This window comes from Palaemon carinicauda, chromosome 24 (genome assembly GCF_036898095.1).
Source record: "Palaemon carinicauda isolate YSFRI2023 chromosome 24, ASM3689809v2, whole genome shotgun sequence".
In the NCBI taxonomy this organism is placed as follows: Eukaryota; Metazoa; Arthropoda; class Malacostraca; order Decapoda; family Palaemonidae; genus Palaemon; species Palaemon carinicauda.
In genome coordinates, this window is record NC_090748.1 from 85,534,201 (window position 1) to 85,553,683 (window position 19,483).

General features: G+C 49.2%; 2 protein-coding genes across 8 annotated transcripts in view; both read left to right on the forward strand.

Moving 5' to 3' along the window:
- The first annotated feature begins 894 nt into the window (after window positions 1-894).
- LOC137618196 (phosphoribosyl pyrophosphate synthase-associated protein 1) overlaps window positions 895-19,483 on the forward strand; it is a 143,221-nt gene continuing 124,632 nt past the window's right edge. For 2 of the 7 annotated variants that reach the window (XM_068348282.1, XM_068348280.1), the window contains exons 1-2: window positions 915-1,007; window positions 12,743-12,847. In XM_068348282.1, coding sequence (XP_068204383.1) covers window positions 12,768-12,847 — 80 coding nt within the window. In that variant the 5' untranslated portion in view covers window positions 915-1,007; window positions 12,743-12,767. Of the gene's footprint in view, window positions 1,008-12,742; window positions 12,848-19,483 lie in introns of all 7 variants that reach the window. The other 5 variants (XM_068348284.1, XM_068348286.1, XM_068348281.1 and 2 more) reach the window with 5 other exon arrangements.
- On the forward strand, window positions 3,687-4,007 carry LOC137618459 (serine/arginine repetitive matrix protein 1-like). The gene has a single exon (XM_068348623.1). It carries the CDS (start codon window positions 3,687-3,689, stop codon window positions 4,005-4,007), a length of 321 nt encoding a protein of 106 aa, XP_068204724.1.

Below are 19,483 nucleotides of genomic sequence, written 5' to 3' on the forward strand. Positions count from 1 at the left end.
TGAAGAGAGCAAGATATATATATATATATATATATATATATATATATATATATATATATATATATATATATATATATATATATATATATATATATGTATATATATACATATATGTATATACATATATACTTATACATATATATATATATATATATATATATATATATATATATATATATATATATATATATATATATATATATATATATATATATATATATATATATATATATATATATATATATATATATATATATACTGCATATGTGTGTGATTCTATCTGTATGCAATTACCAGTACCAAATTAGAAAAAAATACCTAAAGAAAGGGTCGAGTTGATAGAAAATTTGACAGAAGCAGCCATCAAAACATTATTAATTTATAACGCTGAAGTTTCGCCATATCCTAGTGGTAGTAAACCGGTTAAATCTCGTATACAGTAAGAGAACAGGAATGATGGTACACCATACAAAATGAATTCTTACCTCTTAACAAAAAACAATCTTAGCTCCTCGAGATCTTTTACACTACGTATTTAAAAAGTTTTTATATTACATATTATAAAATCACATACTATGTCATCGATTTATGTAATGTCACTCATTATAATTTTGCTGTTTTAACTGGAAATTCAGCTTTCTATTCTTTAAAACGAAGTCATACGCGGAATGAATAATTAATGGAATACTGATCTACGTGTTGTGCATGGCAGTTGAAATTGGGTGCTGCACTTGCATTAAACATCAATCTTTTTTTTTCATTAGTTTTTTTCCATTCTATTAGTAAGACTCTTCAATAAAATTTCACTATAACCGGCTTTAGAATTTAATGCCACTTTGCACATAGCAACAATAGGAAATAGTCTTCAATACTATTAAAGATCTATATTTCGATGCTTATTTGTTTCATAAACGACGTAAACAGCTGATTAAGTATATTTGGCTCTGCTACTTATACACACTTGCTGTAGGTACGCAGGAAACAAGAGTCGAATATTGAAGTGTAAGGTATTTTATCTTCAATTTTGGTTATATTTATATATGTTTCTTTAATATCATAGCTTTCATTTGATGAATTGTAAGTTTTATATCGTTGGAAATTAATGTCATTGTTCTAGTTTATATGGAATCAAAATTTCAAGCCTTTGAGGGGAACGGATGTTTGGTTATATTGGGTTATAGATGGTGTACCTGATTAATAGCTGGTAAGATCGGTTGAAAAATTATTAAAACATTTGTATAGTCCGTTCAATAGAATGTGAATTAGCTATAACTTCACCTGTTCTGTTAATGATTGTCACAACCCTCTGGCTATAGGTTGGGCAAGGCACTAGCCACTCCTTGAGATACTACTGCTAAAGAGTTATTGGGTCCTTTGACTGGGTAAATATTACTAAATTGAATCCTTCTGTGGTTACAACGCGTTTACTATTGCCTACACATACGACGAATGCTTCGGCCTATTCTTTACGTAATCCCCTCCCTCCTCGTGGACCTGATAACGCTAAGATAACTGTAAAAAATCTTCGGAGCCTTTGTACATCAGTGGTCAGTTTCTCCCTTGTGGATTAAAACTGGACTTCAACTAAGCTCAACTTTACCCCCTAACCTAACCTACAAGCCGTGTCGTTAACGATTTACCTAACGGGAGCTAATGCAACAGTACCCAAAGTGCTACTGTCCTCAGCGGGTTGTGTCCCCAGTGGCACCTACCCACTGAGGCTAAACATGTTATATAGAGAATATGCAGGGGTGACCAACATCCCTTTTTTACCTTTTTATATATTGTGTAAAGTGTGTGTGGAGCAATTCATTAAAATATACATGATAATATTACCGTAGCATTGCTACCATTAGCAATGCTTTTGTAACGTTGATAACGCTGTGTATCATTGGTAACGTTGCTTATTTTAACATTCCCAGTACATACGTGAGTTTTGTGACCTGGGAACTCCTAGGTTAGGTTAGGTGGGTTTGTTAGGTTCTGTACCCTTTTTGTACTTTTTATATATTGTGTAAAACTTATATTGAAAAATTATTTAAAATACGTATGGAAATATCAAGCATTACTATCGCTAGTAATGTCACTGTACCGTTGGTAACGCTGTGTATCATTCGTATCGAGGCTAATTTTACCTTTCTCAGTAAATACCTAAGGTTTGTGACCTGTCAACTACTAGGTTAGGTTAGGTGGGTTTGTTAGGTTCTGTACCCTTTTTGTACTATTTATATATTGTGTAACCGGTAATATTACCTTAACAATCAGAGTCATCGTTGGTAACACTGTATCATTGGTAACGTTGCTAATGTTATCGTTCGGCATACATTCGTGAGTGAAGTTGTTATCAGGTTATTACCAATTATCATGTCTGACAAATGGCTCCATTGCCTGAAAGGGACTAGGCAGGGGAGACCCCATTCACTAACTCAACATAGCCTGGTGGGGGCATTTTCCCTATATAAAATGTTTAGCCTCAGTGGGTAGGACCCACTGAGGACATGATGCCCGCTGAGGACAGTAGCACTTCGGACCCTTATCAGCTAATGCCCCCCTGCAACATCCCTTACACTGCCGTATTCTAAGTTAGCCGTAATCATACATGCAGGTGGCCGCTATCATACATACACCCAAATTCTTCTTCACTCCAAGGGTTTATTACTGCATTGTAATTGTTCAGAAGGTACTAGTCACCTGGTAAGGGTAGAAGCAAGGGTATATGTATACAAGTTCCAAGGTCTCTTCTTCCGCCGCCCGAACCTCCTCCGAAGCTCCCACTTGATCGGTCTCTCGCGAGAGGCCGGCGAGTGGTAGCGCAGGCCCTTCTTTTGTTTCCAAATCTCGGGGTTCGGGAGAGGGCGTTGCCTCCCATAGCGAGGCAGCTCCCCCTCCTACTCCGGGGGAGGGCATTGATTCTGTTGATGACCATGTGACTAACGATGATCTTTTACAGCTTTGGGCTTCCTTGGGGCTTAAGGGCTTGCCCTCCAAGGAAGCCCTGTTTTACCTGATCCAGTTGGGTGCAGCTGTCAAACAGTCGCCGGTAATAGCAGAGTCTTCCGACAGGTCGGGTCAAACCCCTGCTGTTGTTGCGGTTGTTGCTGAAGGCTCAGTTCCCCCCTCCGAACATCCTTCGAGGGAGGAGCTGGGTCCAACTGTCTCCTGCGGGTGACTCTCCCCCTCGGGGGAGTGCACTGACAGAGACTCCTCTTCGGAGGACAGACGATGGTGTTGCTGTGCCTCGAGGTCGTCTGCCAGATCTTCCAGTCTTCCATCTCCGTTCCTGGACGCAGATGCGCAGTGGGCGCCCACGCACCCCGTTGTCCAACGGGCACCGGTCCCTTCGGGGCAAGAGGGCTCTTCTCACAATGTGGGTGAGTCCCTCGAGCGCCAGGTCTTACCTGCGCGCGGGCAGTCCTAGAGGCTCCTTAGTTAGCGCACAGACGCTCACAGGTTCCTCTGGACTTGCTGCGCCCAGACGATCTCCTGAGTCTCGCCGTAGATTTCCTGCTCGCCATCGCCCTCCTGTATTCCAATGCTTACCTACGCGGCAGCGCTCTCCTGTGCGCCAGCGTTCTCCAGCTCTCCAGCGCACTTCTGTTCCTGCTAAGCGCAATGCGCGCCATCGGTCTCCTGAGCGTCCAAGATCTCCTGCTCGTCAGCGCACAACGGCGCGCCCTGTTCCTGATATGCACCATGCGCGCCAACGTTCGCCTACGCCCCAGCCATCGCCTACGCGCCATTGCGCGCACTCTCCTGTGCGCACTTCCAAGGCAGCCCGAGTTCCTGCGCGGCGCGCCCACGAGATATCTCCTGAGCCTGCCCACGAGCGTTCGCCTTTGCGCACATCCTCGCCCTTTGGTCCTGCGCTCCAGTTGGTTCCTTCTGAACGCGCAACTGCGCGCCAGCGACTTCCTACGCGCCCGCGCGATCCTTCGCCTGCACGCAAGGGCTCTCCTACGCGGCCCCGCGCCAGATCGCCACAGGTCTCCGACACGCCCACGCGCTAACTCGCCTGTGCGTAGTCGTTCGCCTGTTCGCGCTATGCTCGCCAACGCGCCATCACTCGCCAACGCGCCGTCACTCACCAACGTGCCATCGATTGCCAACGCGCCATCGCTCGCCAACGCGCCATCGCTCGCCAACGTGCCACAGATCGCCTACGCGCCATCGTTCTCCCGATCGCCAGCGCTCGCCCTTGCAGCCACGAGCCCGCTCGCCCGCGCACAAGCGCCCCCTCGCCCGCGCACAAGCGCCCTCTCGCCCGCGCACAAGCGCCCTCTCGCCCGCGCACAAGCGCCCTCTCGCCCGCGCACAAGCGCCCTCTCGCCCACGCCTTCATCTCCGCGCGCGAACCAGCGGTTCTACCATCGCGCGAGCGCCAGCGCCACCTCGCCAGCGATTTCCGCCGGGTTTCGCAGCGCGCCCAACTGTGCGAGTCTTCGGGGACGCGTGCTTCCAGATCCTCGTCCTCACGATCACCACCCCGCAAGTGCAGAGCTGTGCACGTCCAGGAGCAGGAAGAATCTTCGGAGATGTCTACGCAACATTCTTCTTTTCAGGCAGGCCCCGTAGTATCCACTCCTAAGGATCAGCCGATCCCCTTCCCTCCAGCGGGTGTTGCTGACACTGCGTCGGTCAGCTGCCAGCCCTGGTTCGGGTCCCTGATCAAAGCGGTCGTGCAGGTGATGAAGCCGGCCCTCGCTGATCTGGGACTGAAACCAACGGCACCCGCGTCCCGGCTGAAGAGAAGGAGAGGAGTGGACTTCGTGGTAACTTCTCTTAGGGTTAAGTTGGCTCCCAAGAAGTCTGTCGGGAAGGCCCCTCCCCCCCTCGCAGACGTTTTCTCCTTCCCCTGTGGACGAAGCCTTTCCGTCCTCAGGAGAATCCAGCGAGGTGAGGCGTTCTCCCACGGCACCAATGGGAGGAACCCCACCTCGAGGAAGAGAACCGTCTCGCGTGGAGAGGAGCCCCCAGATTTCTTTGCTTGAGTCCTGTATCCCTCCCAGGAGGGAGCCTAAGGACTCGAAGACTGCTCCTAAGTCTTCTACCCGAATTCGACCAGAGCTACCGAGACCCCAGGAGAACGTCCACGTATCTCCCCAAGTAGAGCTACTGGGGACAGGAGACCTTGCTGCCAGTCCACAAGGAGGAGAGCAGCACGAGTCGGAGCATGCCTTTTGGCAGGTCCTGAGTCTAATGAGGCAACTCAACGGATTCAAGGACCCTGAGCACATCTGCGCGCCATGCGCGCCAACGTTTGCCCGCGCGCCCACGATCTCCGGATCTGGGCGCAGGCAAGGAGATTATTCCTTTGCCTCCTCGCCGACGATCACCTGCGCACCCTCAGAACTCGCTCACGCGCCAGCCATCGCGCGCACTCACCTGTGCGTACTTCTAGACTGGTATGAGTCACTCGCGCCCGTGCGCCCACGCGCCCACGAGAAGTCTCCTGTGCGTGCCCACGAGCGTTCGCCTTTGCGCGCCACTACACCTTCTGGTCCTGCACCCCAGCTGATATCTCCTGACCGCGCAACTGCGCGCTAACGATCTCCTGCGCGCAAGCGCTCTCCAACGCGCCCGCACACCCATACTTCAGATCGCCGAAGGTCTCCTATGCACCCACGCGCTAACTCGCCTGTGCGCAGTCGGTCGCCTTCTCGCCTTACGCACCATCGCTCGCCAACATGCCATCGCTCGCCTGCGCGCCGTCGTTCTCCCGGCCGCCAGCGCTCACCCTTACAACCGCGCGCACCCTCACCTGTGACCCCACGTGCACTTTCACCTGCACGCTCGCTCGCCCGCCCGCCTGCCCGCCCACGCGCACCCTCGCCCGCCCGCCCATGCGCTTTCATCTCAGCGCGCCCGCGCGCTTTCATCTTCGCGCGCATGTGCTCCAACGTTCGCCCGCGCGCGAACCCGCGATTTTACCATTGCGCGAGCGCCAGCGCGATCTCGACCGCGATTCCCGCTGAGTTTCGCAGCACGGGCAACCTCGCGAGTCTTCTGGAGCGCGTACTTCTAGATCATCGTCTTCACGATCTCCACCCCGTAAGCGCAGAACAGCGCACTTGCAGGAGGAGGAAGAATCTTCAGAGAGGTCTAGGCAACACTTTTCTTCTTTTCAGGCAGGCCTTGTGGTGTCTACTCCTAAGGATCGCCCAATCCCCTTCCCTCCAGCGGGAGTCGCTGACACTGCGTCTGTCAGCCGTCAGCCTTGGTTTGGGTCCCTGATCAAAGCAGTCGTCCAGGCTGTTAAGCCGGCCCTCGCTGATCTGGGCCTCAAATCAACGGCAGCCTCGTCTCCGCTGAAGAGAAGGAGAGGAGTAGACTTCGTGGTGATTTCTCCTAGGATTAAACTGGCTCCCAAATAGTCCGTCAGGAAGGCCCCTTCCCCCTCTCAGACGTTTTCTCCTCCTCCTGTGGACGAAGCCTTTCCGTCCTCAGGTGAATCCAGCGAGGTGAGACATTCTCCCACGGTACCAATGGGAGGAACCCCACCTCGAGTAGGAGAATCGTCCCGTGTGGGGGCAGAGAGGAGCCCTCAGACTTCTTTACTGGAGTCCTGTACCTCTCCTAGGAGGGAGCCCAAGGACTCGAAGACCATCCCAAAGTCTTCATCCCGGATTCGACCAGAGCCAGCAAGACCCCAGGAGAATGTTCACGTGTCCCCCCAAGTAGAGCAGCTGGGTACAGGAGACTTTGCTGCCAGTCCACAAGGAGGAGAGCAGCATGAGTCGGAGCATGCCTTCTGGCAGGTCTTGAATCTGATGAGACAACTCAACAGGTTCAAGGATCCGGAGATGGCCCCTCGCGCAGGCAAGGATACGGTCCTGGACCACGTCTACAGCACTCAAAAACCTCCAAAGGCCAGTGCGGCTCTGCCCTGGTCCCAGGGGGTGAAGAGCGCCAGAGACAAGGTTGAGGGCCAGCTCTCCGAACTCGTCTCCTCCAGCCGTTCCTCTGCCGATAACAAACTCCTCCCACCTCCTCGTGTACAACAGAGGAGGTACTGTACTTTGAGATCATGGGGGAGATTTGTTTAGCTCTTCCTCTCCACCATTCTGTGGAAGAGCTTACCAGGGGAATTTCTCTTGAGAAACTCTCCGCCCGGCAGGTGACATTCTTATCTACAGAGATCTTGAGCCAGGAGAAAGTCGCAAAGTGTGCCATGCAGGCCACTTCGTGGCTGGATGTCTGGCTGGGGTCTCTGGGCATCCTGTTGCGATACGAGGACTTGTCCAAGGAGAGCACCAGGAAGGCCATGGAGACTTTCCTCCTCTCGGGCACACGCACCATCGAGTTTCTGGCTCACCAAGTTTCGAACTTGTGGGCAAACTTGATCTTGAAGCGTCGTGATGCGGTGACCGAGAAGTTCCACTCGAAGGTCCCAGCCGTGGATGTCTGCAAGCTCAGACACTCTTCCATCCTTGGAAAGAGCCTGTTTGAGCCCAAGGATGTGGAACGGACAGCTGAGAGGTGGAGGAAATCGAATCACGATTCTCTCCTCCAAAGGGCTCTTACATCCAGACCCTACAAGCCTCCAGCACCTCAACAACAACAGCCTCGTCAGTCTAGGACATCGAAACCGGCTCCGGCAGCAAAGGCAAAGGTGTCCAAACAGCAGCCCTTTCTGGTCAAAGACAGGAAGGGCGGAAAGTTCTCCAGGGGAGGCAGGAATCCTAGAGGGAGCGGCCGAGGCCGCAAACGCTAGGATTGGCAATCCCCCTGCATGTCCACCAGTGGGGGGATGCCTGCAAAGTTGCGCGTTCAGGTGGCAGCAACTCGGGGCCGATTCCTGGACGATCTCCGTGATCAGCCAAGGATATCGCGTCCCGTTCATAACATCTCTACCTCCCCTGACAGCGAATCCAGTGTCGTTGAGCTCCTATGCCATGGGATCGGCAAAGGGGCTAGCCCTTCGGGCAGAAGTCGAGACCATGCTCAAGAAGGATGCTCTTCAAGAGGTCGTCGACGGCTCACCAGGCTTCTTCAGTCGACTCTTTCTTGTAAAGAAGGCGTCTGGAGGCTGGAGACATGTCATCGACCTCTCAGCCCTGAACAAGTTTGTCAAACAAACTTCGTTCAGCATGGAGACAGCAGAGACGGTCAGACTTGCAGTGAGACCGCAAGACTTCATGTGCACACTGGATCTGAAGGACGCGTACTTTCAGATTCCAATCCATCCGTCTTCCAGGAAGTACTTGAGATTCAGCCTAGACAACAAGATCTACCAGTTCAAGGTGCTGTGTTTCGGTCTCCACAGCACCACAGATGTTCACCAGAGTGTTCACCCTGATATCTTCGTGGACACACAGGATCGGCATCCGTCTCCTTCGCTATCTGGACGACTGGCTGATCCTGGCAGACTCGGAGTCGACCCTTCTTCGACACCGAGACAAGCTTCTGGGACTTTGCCAAGATCTAGGGATCATGGTAAATCTCGAGAAGTCTTCTCTGCTTCCATCTCAATGACTGGTATATCTAGGCATGATATTGGACACCAATCTCCACAAAGCCTTTCCATCAGACGACAGGATAGCAAGGCTGAGGAGGGTCGCAGAGCCTTTCCTCAGACGAGAAGAGCTTCCAGCCCAATCGTGGTTACGTCTCCTAGGTCACCGGTCTTCCTTGGCCCGTCTAGTTCCAAACGGCCGCCTCAGGATGAGATCCCTGCAGTGGCGGCTCAAGTCCCGGTGGAATCAAGGCAACGATTCCCCGGATATTCTGGTCCTTATGGGGCCTGCGGAACGGACGGACCTGCAGTGGTGGTTGACCGACGGGAACCTTCGAAAGGGAGTGGATCTTCTCGTCCTCCCCCCGGATTTGATGCTGTTCTTGGACGCGTCAAAAGAAGGGTGGGGGGCCCACGTTCTGAACCACAGGATCTCAGGCCTATGGTCAGAATCAGAAAAGTACCTCCACATCAATCTGCTAGAAATGAAGGCCGTATATCTGGCCCTTCAACAGTTCCAACAGGTCCTGGCGGATCACTCTGTGGTGGTGATGAGCGACAACACCACAGTAGTGGCTTATATCAACAAGCAGGGAGGTACCTTTTCACAACAACTACCCCATCATGCAGTAGAGATACTGAGATGGACTGAAGTCCACTCGATACCACTATCAGCTCGCTTCATTCCGGGCAAAAGGAATGTGCTCGCTGACAGTCTGAGCAGAGCTTCGCAGATAGTGAGTACCGAGTGGTCTTTGGATCCTCTAGTAGCCAACAAAGTCCTGACTTTGTGGGGTTCCCCGACAGTTGACCTGTTCGCGACAGCCTTGAACTTCAAGCTGCCGCTGTACTGCTCCCCAGTCCTGGACCCCAAGGTACTCTGGCAAGATGCCTTCCAACAACAGTGGGACAACATCGACGTCTACGCCTTCCCACCGTTCTGTCTGATGAGAAGGGTGCTCAACAAGACTAGACTATCGGTCAACCTGTCAATGACCTTGATAGCTCCGCTATGGCATCATGCTGAGTGGTTCCCGGACCTTCTGCAGCTCCTGACGGAACTCTCGAGAGAACTCCCCCCACGACACGAGCTACTCAAGCAACCACACTGCAACATCTTCCACAAAGCCGTAGCATCGCTTCGACTTCACGCCTGGAGACTATCCAGCATCTCCTTACAGAGAGAGGCTTTTCGCAACAAGTTGCGGAGAGGATGTCTCGACACCTGCGAAAGTCATCTGCAGGGGTCTACCAGGCGAAGTGGAGAGTCTAATGTGGTTGGTGTCGTGGGAGGGGTATCTCTCCTCTCAATGCCACTTTTCTAGCAATAGCGGAGTTTCTTTTATATTTGCGGGAGGAAATGCGCCTTTCGGTCTCGGCGGTGAAAGGCTATCGGTCAGCCTTAAGCCTAGCCTTCAGGCTGAAAGGAATAGACATTTCTTCCTCGCTGGAACTTTCTTTGCTCATACAAAGCTACGAACTTACCTGCCCTTAGTCGGAAGTGAGACCTCCTCCTTGGAACGTGGTTCGGGTTCTCAGGGCTCTTAAGAGACCTCCGGTCGAACCATTACGGCAGGCTTCTGATCGTCACCTGACTTGGAAGACAGTGTTCCTGCTCGCTCTGGCTTCAGCCAAGCGTGTCAGTGAACTTCATGGTCTCTCGTACGACGTCGCCCATTCAAGGGGTTGGGGGGAGGTAACGTTCAGGTTCATCCCTGAGTTTGTTGCTAAGACTCAAAATCCTGGAGTTCCGGACCCACGGTTTGACTCCAGGATTTCGAGTCTTCGTTCTGTAACAGATGACCCAGACCATCTCCTACTATGCCCAGTAAGGAGTCTGAGGCGTTATCTTAAAAGAACAGCTGCAGTTCGTCCTCGCGTGCAAGCCCTGTTTGTGAGCACAGGAAGGACGAAGAGGAGGGTCACCAAGAATACCATCTCAGCTTGGATTCGAAGGGTCATCCATCATGCCCTGAATCCAGACCCTCCTCCGTCACGTCGCCCTAGAGCACACGGTGTCAGAGGCATCGCAACGTCCCTGGCATTCAAGAGAAACTTCTCTGTGACGCAGGTGCTACAAGCTGGGGTCTGGAAGCATCAAACGACCTTCACAGCCCACTACCTGCAGGACGTGACCCACAGGAGCCTCGATACTTTCTCTATCGGCCCTGTGGTGGCTGCACAACAGCTGGTCTAACCTCAGGCTCCTTAATGGACAGGTAGCAGAAGGTTGAGGGCATTGTTACCCGGTTTTAGACTGCATGAATGAAAAAGTATGTCTGGCCCTTACTCTTTTCTTCATCTTCCCCTCTCTTGGGGAAAGCAGCATCCTGGGTTCTCTGCATAGCTGACCTCAAACCACTGCAGGTAATCCATGCTTCGTTGTGTTCCTAGTATTAATATAATACTGTCGCGTTCCCCATACCCTGGCGAGGTGGTATTGGGAACGTCCTAGCCTAGAATTCCATCTAAAGGACTTCAGGTCAACTTCCTAGGACGAGTCACACTTCCTTCCTTCACACACAAGCTTATGTAGGCCACATGTTCCTTGCGTAGCAAGGAATTTGCGAGGTGCAGGGACTCCGTTTCTCGAGTACTACTCACTCGGATTCTGAGTCCCCGGGCAAAAGCCAAAGCCAGTAAGGCTGGGACTTTCCTCCCTACCTAAGGGTTAAGTCACCCTATGTAAATAGCGTGGTTTGTATTTCGGTTACGGAACAAATGACAAATTCGGATTTGGCCGCCAGTCCTGTCCCCCGTGAAGTCCTACCTCTAAGCGAAGTGAATCAGTTCACCGGTGTGTGAGGGGGAAAGGGTAGCTAGCTACCCCTCCCCTGCCCCCTCGCTAACTAGCGAGAGGGTAGTTAACCCTCGTTAAAAATCTAGTGGCTCGTCATTCAGCTATGCCGAAAGTAATACCCAATGTAAATAGCTAAGGTTGGTATGGTTAGGAAAAATACAAATTATCTCCGAATTTGTCATATTTGCAGCAAAAGTTTTCAAGTTAAACAAGCTGACAGAAGTCTTTTTATAGTTTATATATAAAAAGTCTGTTTTAATGTTGTTATTGTTCTTAAAATATTTTATTTTTATTGCTCATTACTTCTCATATAGTTTATTTATTTCTTTATTTCCTTTCCTCACTGGGCTATTTTTCCCTGTTGAAGTCCTTGGGCTTATAGAATTTTGCTTTTCTAACTAGGGTTGTAGCTTAGCTAGTAATTATGATGATAATATCCTTGTGGGTACAAGCCAACTAGATTCACCTGTTCTGCTATCTGGATGATTGACTGATCGATGCAGAAATGGAGGAGTTCTCTTATTTTGTCTTGACATGGGGGTTGTGATATATCAAGAAGACTAGTCTATCTGGGGATGGACATAGACACGGTACAAGGGAAGGTTTTCCCATCCAAGGAAACACTGTCAGGTAGCTCTTGCTCTCCAGCAGCAATCCCTTCTTCCAGCGCCCCAGTGCCAGAAATTTCATGGACATTTAATGTCATTGGAAAGGGCCACATCCTACCCTTGATCCCTACTGTGCGAACTAAAGACAATCTGGTCAAAACATCTGGATGATCCGCTCCTCCCAGTAAGGGTGGGGGAGGAATCCAGGAAAGATTTCCGGTGGTGGCCAGAGGAAGCGAACATCCTGCGAGGATGCTCACTGCCGTTACCTCCACCAAAATTCCTCCTCTTTACACACGCATTCCAAGAGGGTGGAGCTCACCTAGGTCAGCAAATGGTGTCCGGTTCCTGGATGGAGCAGGATTGCCAGAAACACATCTTGGAGATGAGAGCAATTGCCTTAGCTCTCCAGGAATTTTGTCCTTTTCTGACAGGACACTCTGTAGTGTTGAGTGATAACACCACTGCACTGTAGTGTCTTACATAAACAAACAAGGGAGTACTATGTCTCTTCAGCTATGCCAAGTAGCGGTAAGGTCTCTCGAGTGGGCCGAACTCAACGCATTTACTGTATGCTGTCGGCCCATTTCATCCCAGGCAAGAGGAACGTGATAAATTACAACCAAGAAGATGATAAAGTTTGGAATTTAGTCATATCTTAGTGAACAAACAATAGGAGGGTATTGATTTTTGCAAAGAATTATTTGTGCATATTTCTAGGTTAGTGATAGTACTCAATCCTATTGATGAATCTGCCTAGGAATTTTGTTTCATTTTGAGAGAGTTTGACTCATATGTTTTAAATCTGATGTTCTTTTTCATTTTGAAATTTTTAAGAATATTTTCTTTATTTACATTTAAGAATATTTTCTTTATTTACAGAAAAGAAAATAACAGCTTATGAAATATGGATACGAGTCGAGGAAGCAAGGAAATGGTGCTTCTAGCTGGAAATTCTCATCCAGAACTTGCACATCTCATAGCAAGGTGAGACTATTGTACTGCATATTTTTCTCCCTTTTGTCTTGAGACTATTTGGACTATATGGAAATGAAGGACTTTTGACTAATTATACACAGTTTGTTTTGACACTATATACAAACCTTATGCTCTTTACATCAATGTATTATTTCAGTGATAGATGAAACCTGCCATTAAAATTTTTGCAAGGAATAATTACCCTTGCTAGTTAGCGTAGGGGGTAGAGCAGTCACATTGTTCACACCAGCACTAGTAAACAACCGTCACTTTATTTCGGTTCGGTGGAGTATAGAGGTTGTCTTACTCCCATATTAAAATCAAATAAAAAATTCCTGAATATAACTGGCCTTAAAAGCTAAATTTGTTCCGTAACTGGAATACAAACCACGCTCTTTAATAGGGGTGTTACTTTCAGCAGCGCTGAAATGACGAGCCATTAATTTTTAATGAGGGTTAACTACCTATATCGCTAGTTAGGGGGGGTAGGGGAGGGTAGCTTGCTACCGCTCCCCCCTCACACACCTGTGATTGAGCTCGCTTTGCTTTCGGCTCGGATAGTGAAGGGACATTGCTGCTCTTCATCCTCGCCGAATATTGGCAGCCATTAATGCCTTTTGCTTTTTCTTTTTCTCTTTCTCTTAGTGTGTTTTGTGAAGTTGACTTCTGCGACCATGCGCGCCTGCCCTGGACTCTCCGGCCGCCCTTGTGGGATATTTATGTCGGTGGTAGAGACTGATCCTCACACCCTTTGTCCTGCCTGCAGAGGTCAACGGTATGATAGCATAATTAAGTGTAATGAGTGTAGGGAGTGGTCTTCCTCCCAGTTGGAGAGGTTTGTGCGATGGCGGAAGAAGTCCAAGCGGGATATTCCTCCTTCGAAGCTTCCTTTGAAGGAAGAAAACCCAAGGTCTCTTCTTCCGTCTCCCGACCCTCCTCTGAAGCTCCTACTCGTTCAGTCTCTTACGAGCTTCGTCCCTGAGTTTATTACTAAGACTCAGAACCCGGAAGTAGCTGATCCACGATTCAACTCCTTCCGGATTTCTAGTCTCCGTACTGTAACAGATGACCCAGACCATCTCTTACTATGCCTAGTGAGGAGTTTGAGGCTGTATCTTAAGAGAACAGCCCCAGCCCGTCCCCGTGTGCTGCACTATTCATCAGCACAGGAAGGACCAAGAGGAGGGTCACCAAGAACACCATCTCGGCATGGATTCTCAGGGTCATAGACCATGCACTGAATCCAGACTCTCCTCCTTCACGACGCCCCAGAGCTCATGATGTCAGGGGCATAGCTACGTCCCTGGCATTCAAGAGAAACTTCTCAGTGACGCAGGTTCTTCAAGCTGGGGTGTGGAATCGTCAGACCACATTCACATCCCACTACCTGCAAGAAGTGACCCACAGGAGACTCGATATATTCTCTATCGGTCCTGTGGTGGCTGCACAACACCTGGTTTAAAACCTTAAGCAGAAGGTTGATGCCATTGTTACCCGGTTTTAGTCTGCGTGAATGAAAAGGTTTGACTGGCCCTTATTCTTTACTTCATTCTCCCCTCTCTTGGGGAAAGCAGCATCGTGGGTTCTCTGCATAGCTGACCTCAAACCACAACAGGTAAACCATGCTCCCCTGTGTACCTAGTACAGTATTAAGACTAATACTGTTGCGTCCCCATACCCTGATGAGGTGGTATTGGGAAAGTCCTAGTTAAACAGTTTTTCTTTCAAAAAACTCTAAATAACTTTACCAGGACAGTCACACTTCTGCATACCTCAAAACACAGCTTGCGTAGGCCGCAGACCTTGCGTACCAAGGTTTTAGCGAGGTGCAGGGACTCCTTATTTTTTGAGTACTGATACACTCAGATAAGGAGCCCCCGGGTAAAGCCAAAAGCCAAATTGGCTGGGACGTCCACCCTCCCTAATGGGTGAGTGCCCCCTATTAAATAGCGTGGTTTGTATTCCAGTTACAGAACAAATGACAAATTCGTATATAATTTCTAATTTTCCTAACTATACAAACCTTAGCTATTTAAGAAAACTTACCCGCCAGCCCTATCCCCCTTGAAGTCCTACCTCCAAGCAAAGTGAGCTCAATCACAGGTGTGTGAGGGGGGCCAGTAGCAAGGTACCCTCCCCTACCCCCGCTAATTAGCGGTATGGGTAGTTAACCCTCGTTAAAGATTGATAGCTCGTCATTTTAGCTACGCCGAAAGTAATACCCCTATTAAATAGCTAAGGTTTGAATAGTTAGGAAAAATACAAATTATCTACGAATTTGTCGTTTTTAAACATTATATATAACAATGGCTAAAGTCCCTAGATGCCATTCTTGTATAACCAGCGGGTAAGTATGTTCAAAAATTTATTTTATTATGAAAATATATTTCCTTTCTAATCTTTTTCTCTTACAGGTGTCACTGCCTGTGGGAGTCTTGAATCGTGGGGGTGTTCCGGCAAGGAAGGGCGCCATTGCGGCACTTTCGTGTTAGCAGAGTAGACAAGTCCTCAAGGTTTCTGCTCGGCATGTAGGGGCCACTTCTGCACGCAGGGGTCTCCATGCCAGGTGTGTCAGGAGTGGTCTCCCTCCCAGTGGTTGAGGTTTAACGGGTGACAGAAGAAGGATAAGAGGTATTCTTCCCTTTCGGGATCATCCTCGAAAGGGAAGAAACCTTGCCATCGAACTCTGTCGGCTGACCTCGCCATATTGACTTATCTTGGTCAGTCGAGTACGAGTGACTCTGGGAGACCCTTACATGTCATGGGGCTCTGTTGCTTCCCATAGCATGGGGCTCCGTTGCTTCCCATAGTGAAGCAGCGCTGGCCACTGCCATAGGGATGTTACTTTCTGACGAAGCTGTTCATCTGCTGTGGTCTTCCTTGGGGCTCATGAGTTCCCTGTGCAAGGAAAAATTACAGGAGATCTTGCGGTTGGGTGCACAATGGGAACAGACATCCTCCCCAGGGATTGATTCCCATATTCCTGCTCGAGACACCGTAGGTCTCATGCACACTTGGCTGTCTTGACCTCAGCACCTGTTCGCCACAAGGTTCGCTCTTCTTCAGCGGACGGGCGTGATCAGTTGCTGAGATGTACTCCTCAGAGTGACTTTTTGGAGGATCCCTTCGGGGATGAACCCTGAAACTAGCTTCGGCTATGTCCCAAGGGCAGTTCATAAAGTTGATCTTCTAGCTGAGTTCACTCAACAGAAGGGCAAAAGAATGAGCTGCCTTAAGGTCAACTTCCAGGTGTTGGACAACCTTTCGCTTTTGAGGGAAAGTCATCCTCCACCAGGGGTAGGGCAGCCTTCCCTTCCAAGGGAGAGCTTCCCTTCGCCATCTCCGACTCAGTCTTCATATCTGCGAGAAGATTTGCCGACAAGGACGAAAGGGATCCTGCCTATGTGATAGACGGCCTTCTCCTGAGTGGTTTCCCCCCTGGGGAGTCCACTGAAGGCCACAGGATCCATGCCTCACTCCAGTTCATTAGAGCACAGCTTTTCAGAGCTGGATGATGATGGTGGGAGGTGATTGCTTGCAATTCCTCCTTGTCGTCGTGTTTATAGGACACAACGTAGCATTCCTCGTTATGTAAGGCCAGACTTTCGGGAGCTTGTGCCTTCGGTTTCTGCCTCTTGCGATGTAGAACTTGCTTTGCTGCCTGTGTGCAAGCACTCTGGAGCTGCCTAGTCTACCTGTCCCTTGTGGGAAAGGAAGACAGCTTGTCTTTCCGCTGCGGGGGATGAGGCAAGCAGGAGAGTTTCTCTCCATGACGCGTTAGCGAGGGATCAAGCTAACCAAAATCTAGTGGACAATTCTTGTGCAACGTTACATACCCTACCACCTAGCAACTGGAACAGGCAAGCTCGTCTGCCTGACAAAGGTGTGTGCTTTACCTTTGCTACGTGTAATGCTCTCTTGGGCAAATCTTCCCATCAAGACTCGCTTGCACAGGTAGCATTTTCTGGAGCTCAGGCGAGCTCTACCTCGCTAGTGCTCTTTGCGTGCTGCGCGAAGATAGACAGGCGAACACTGGTAGATTACACCTTACCTGTGCGAGTTGGGAAGCTTGCGAGCACATCAGCACTTACCTTGCCCACGGTCGCCTCACATTCGTTCTACCTTGCGAGAGGAACAGCAGGTTCCTTTTCAAGGGAAGGTAGCTTTATCTTCACAGACTGATCACTCTGTCGGAGGTGTGGACAGCGCCCAATTTCTTAGGGAAGTTGAGCACATGGAAGGACACAAGCCGACATCCTCTTATGCCCTCCCATTCCTTGGCACTCCACCTAAGCCAAGGAAACAGGCTCATGGGGATCAATCCGGAACAGTTCTTTTCTCAAGAAACTCCCCCTGGTTCCTGGACCCTAGTCCAGGCAGTGAAGCAGGTGGTCTCCGGATCAACTGATTATCCTCTGACAGTTCCACCCCCTGATGTTACTAACATTCCTTTAGAGGTTTCTTCTACCGCTAAGGGGAATGAGTCCCCTTCTGATCCTAGACCTAGTAGCTCAGCCTTGCTTTGTTCAAGGGGAGGTGAAAGCTGCAATGAAGAGGGCTTACTCCCAGATGGTGGGAGCATCACAGCAATTCTGGCTCTGACACAGAACTGTTCTCTGGCCAAACTGGTAATCTAGCCAGTGAATTCCTCTGTGGGTGATGCGGCCTATGTGAAAAGGGTTAGACTACTGGTTAGGGACAGTAGGCTACCTCATGAAGAACAAGGACTGGTCTACTCCTCAGAGGAGGGAAGCTTTGTTGACTTTACACCTTTAGGGAGCTAGAACCCCTGAGTTCTTAACATGTAATGTATTGAACCAGTGGGTCAAGTGTGTTTTGAGGCGACACAATGCTGTACTCTCAAAATTCTAGCGTCAGGTACCTAAGACTTTAAAGGTTTAAAGGTTGCTCATGAATGACAGAGGCAATGGACAGTGACATTGCCCTAGCAAGCAGGACAATGCCCTAGAGACTCACCATATTCAGTAATACCTTGAGATACGAGTGTCCCAACATACGAGAAATTTGAGATACGAGGAAAGTTCGGAGCAAATTTTTATCCTGAGATACGAGAAAAAATTTGAGATACGAGACAGTTCCCTATGCGGCCGCCAGGTGGCTGAGTGTGCGAGAGGCTTCTCACCAGGACAGAATCGCTCGTTCTTTCCCGTTGGATCTCCGTCGTGTAAAGTTTATCTCCGAGCATCGGCAGTAGTGTTTTGTTTTTTTGCGTGCTTTTTGCGTTAATCAGTGCAGAATTCAGTGAATAAGCAATGGGTCCAAAGCAAGTGAGTGCAAACAAGGGTAGTGAAAAGAAAAAGTGTATGATGGCAATCGAGATGAAGCATGAAAGAATAGAAAAACATGAGAGTGGCGTAAGAGTAAATGAGCTGGAGCTCCAATATGAGAGTACATCGACAACATGTACCATCCTCAAGCAGATGGATGCTATAAAGAGCACCAAGCCTTCCAAAGGAGTAACCATCCTTTCCAAGCTGCACAGTAATATTCAGGATGAGATAAAGAGGCTTCTTTTACAGTAATATGTATAAAGGAGAAACAGTTGGCGGGAGATAGCATGACCGAGACGATCATATGTGAAAAGGCCAGCAGAATCTATGATGATTTGAAAGGGAAGCAAGCAGCTGAGAGAGAGGAGACTTCGACGCCAGCAGAAACCTTCAAAGCCAGCCGTGGCTGGTTGGATAACTTTAAAAAATGGACTGGGACACACTCGGTGGTGAGGCATGGGGAAGCTGCAAGTTCCGACCTGAAAGCCGCGGCGGACTTCGTCACAACCTTTGCCTCGGTTATCGCTCGACATGGCTACATCCCCCAAGAAGTCTTCAACTGTGATGAAACTCGCCTTTTCTGGAAGAAGATGCCCAGGAGGACATTCATCATGGGAGAATAGAAGAGACTACTGGGCCATAAACCCATGAAGGACTGGTTAACTTTAGCCTTGTGTGCCAATGCCAGTGGTGACTGTAAGGTCAAGCCACTGCTGGTGTATCACTCGGAAAACCCACGTGCTTTCAAGAGCCAAAGGATCTTGAAAGAAAAACTGCAAGTGATGTGGCGTGCTAATGCTAAGGCTTTGGTTACGCGGTATTTCTTTACAGAATGGGTTAATCTGTGCTTTGGTCTGGCAGTCAAAAAATATTTGGCCGAGAAAAACTTGCCAATGAAATGTCTCCTGGTCCTCGACAATGCCCCTGGTCACCCTTCTGGTATCGAAGAGGACATTATTGATGAGTTCAGGTTCATCAAGGTCCTTTATCTCCCGCCCAACACCACGCCACTCCTCCAGCCCATGGACCAATAAGTTATTTCCAACTTCAAAAAACTGTACATGAAGCATTTGTTCAAGAAATGCTTCGATGTTTTCCATTGCTTAAAAATTATTGACGATGCATGGGAGGGTGTCACAAGAAGAACTCTTAATTCACCATGGAAGAAATTGTGGCCAGCTTCCAGTGCTGAGAGGGACTTTGAAGGGTTCGATATGACATACTCTGGTGACCCCGAACCTGTTGTGATGGATGAAATTGTGTCTCTTGGAAAGTCCATGGGGCTGGAGGTAGACGAGGCAGATGTGAACGACCTTGTCGAGGAGCATCAGGAAAAGCTCACAACACAGGAATT

Bases quoted from the DNA above. Each gene is read 5' to 3' on its own strand.
- LOC137618459 (XM_068348623.1), top strand. From the start codon at position 3,687: ATGCACCATGCGCGCCAACGTTCGCCTACGCCCCAGCCATCGCCTACG.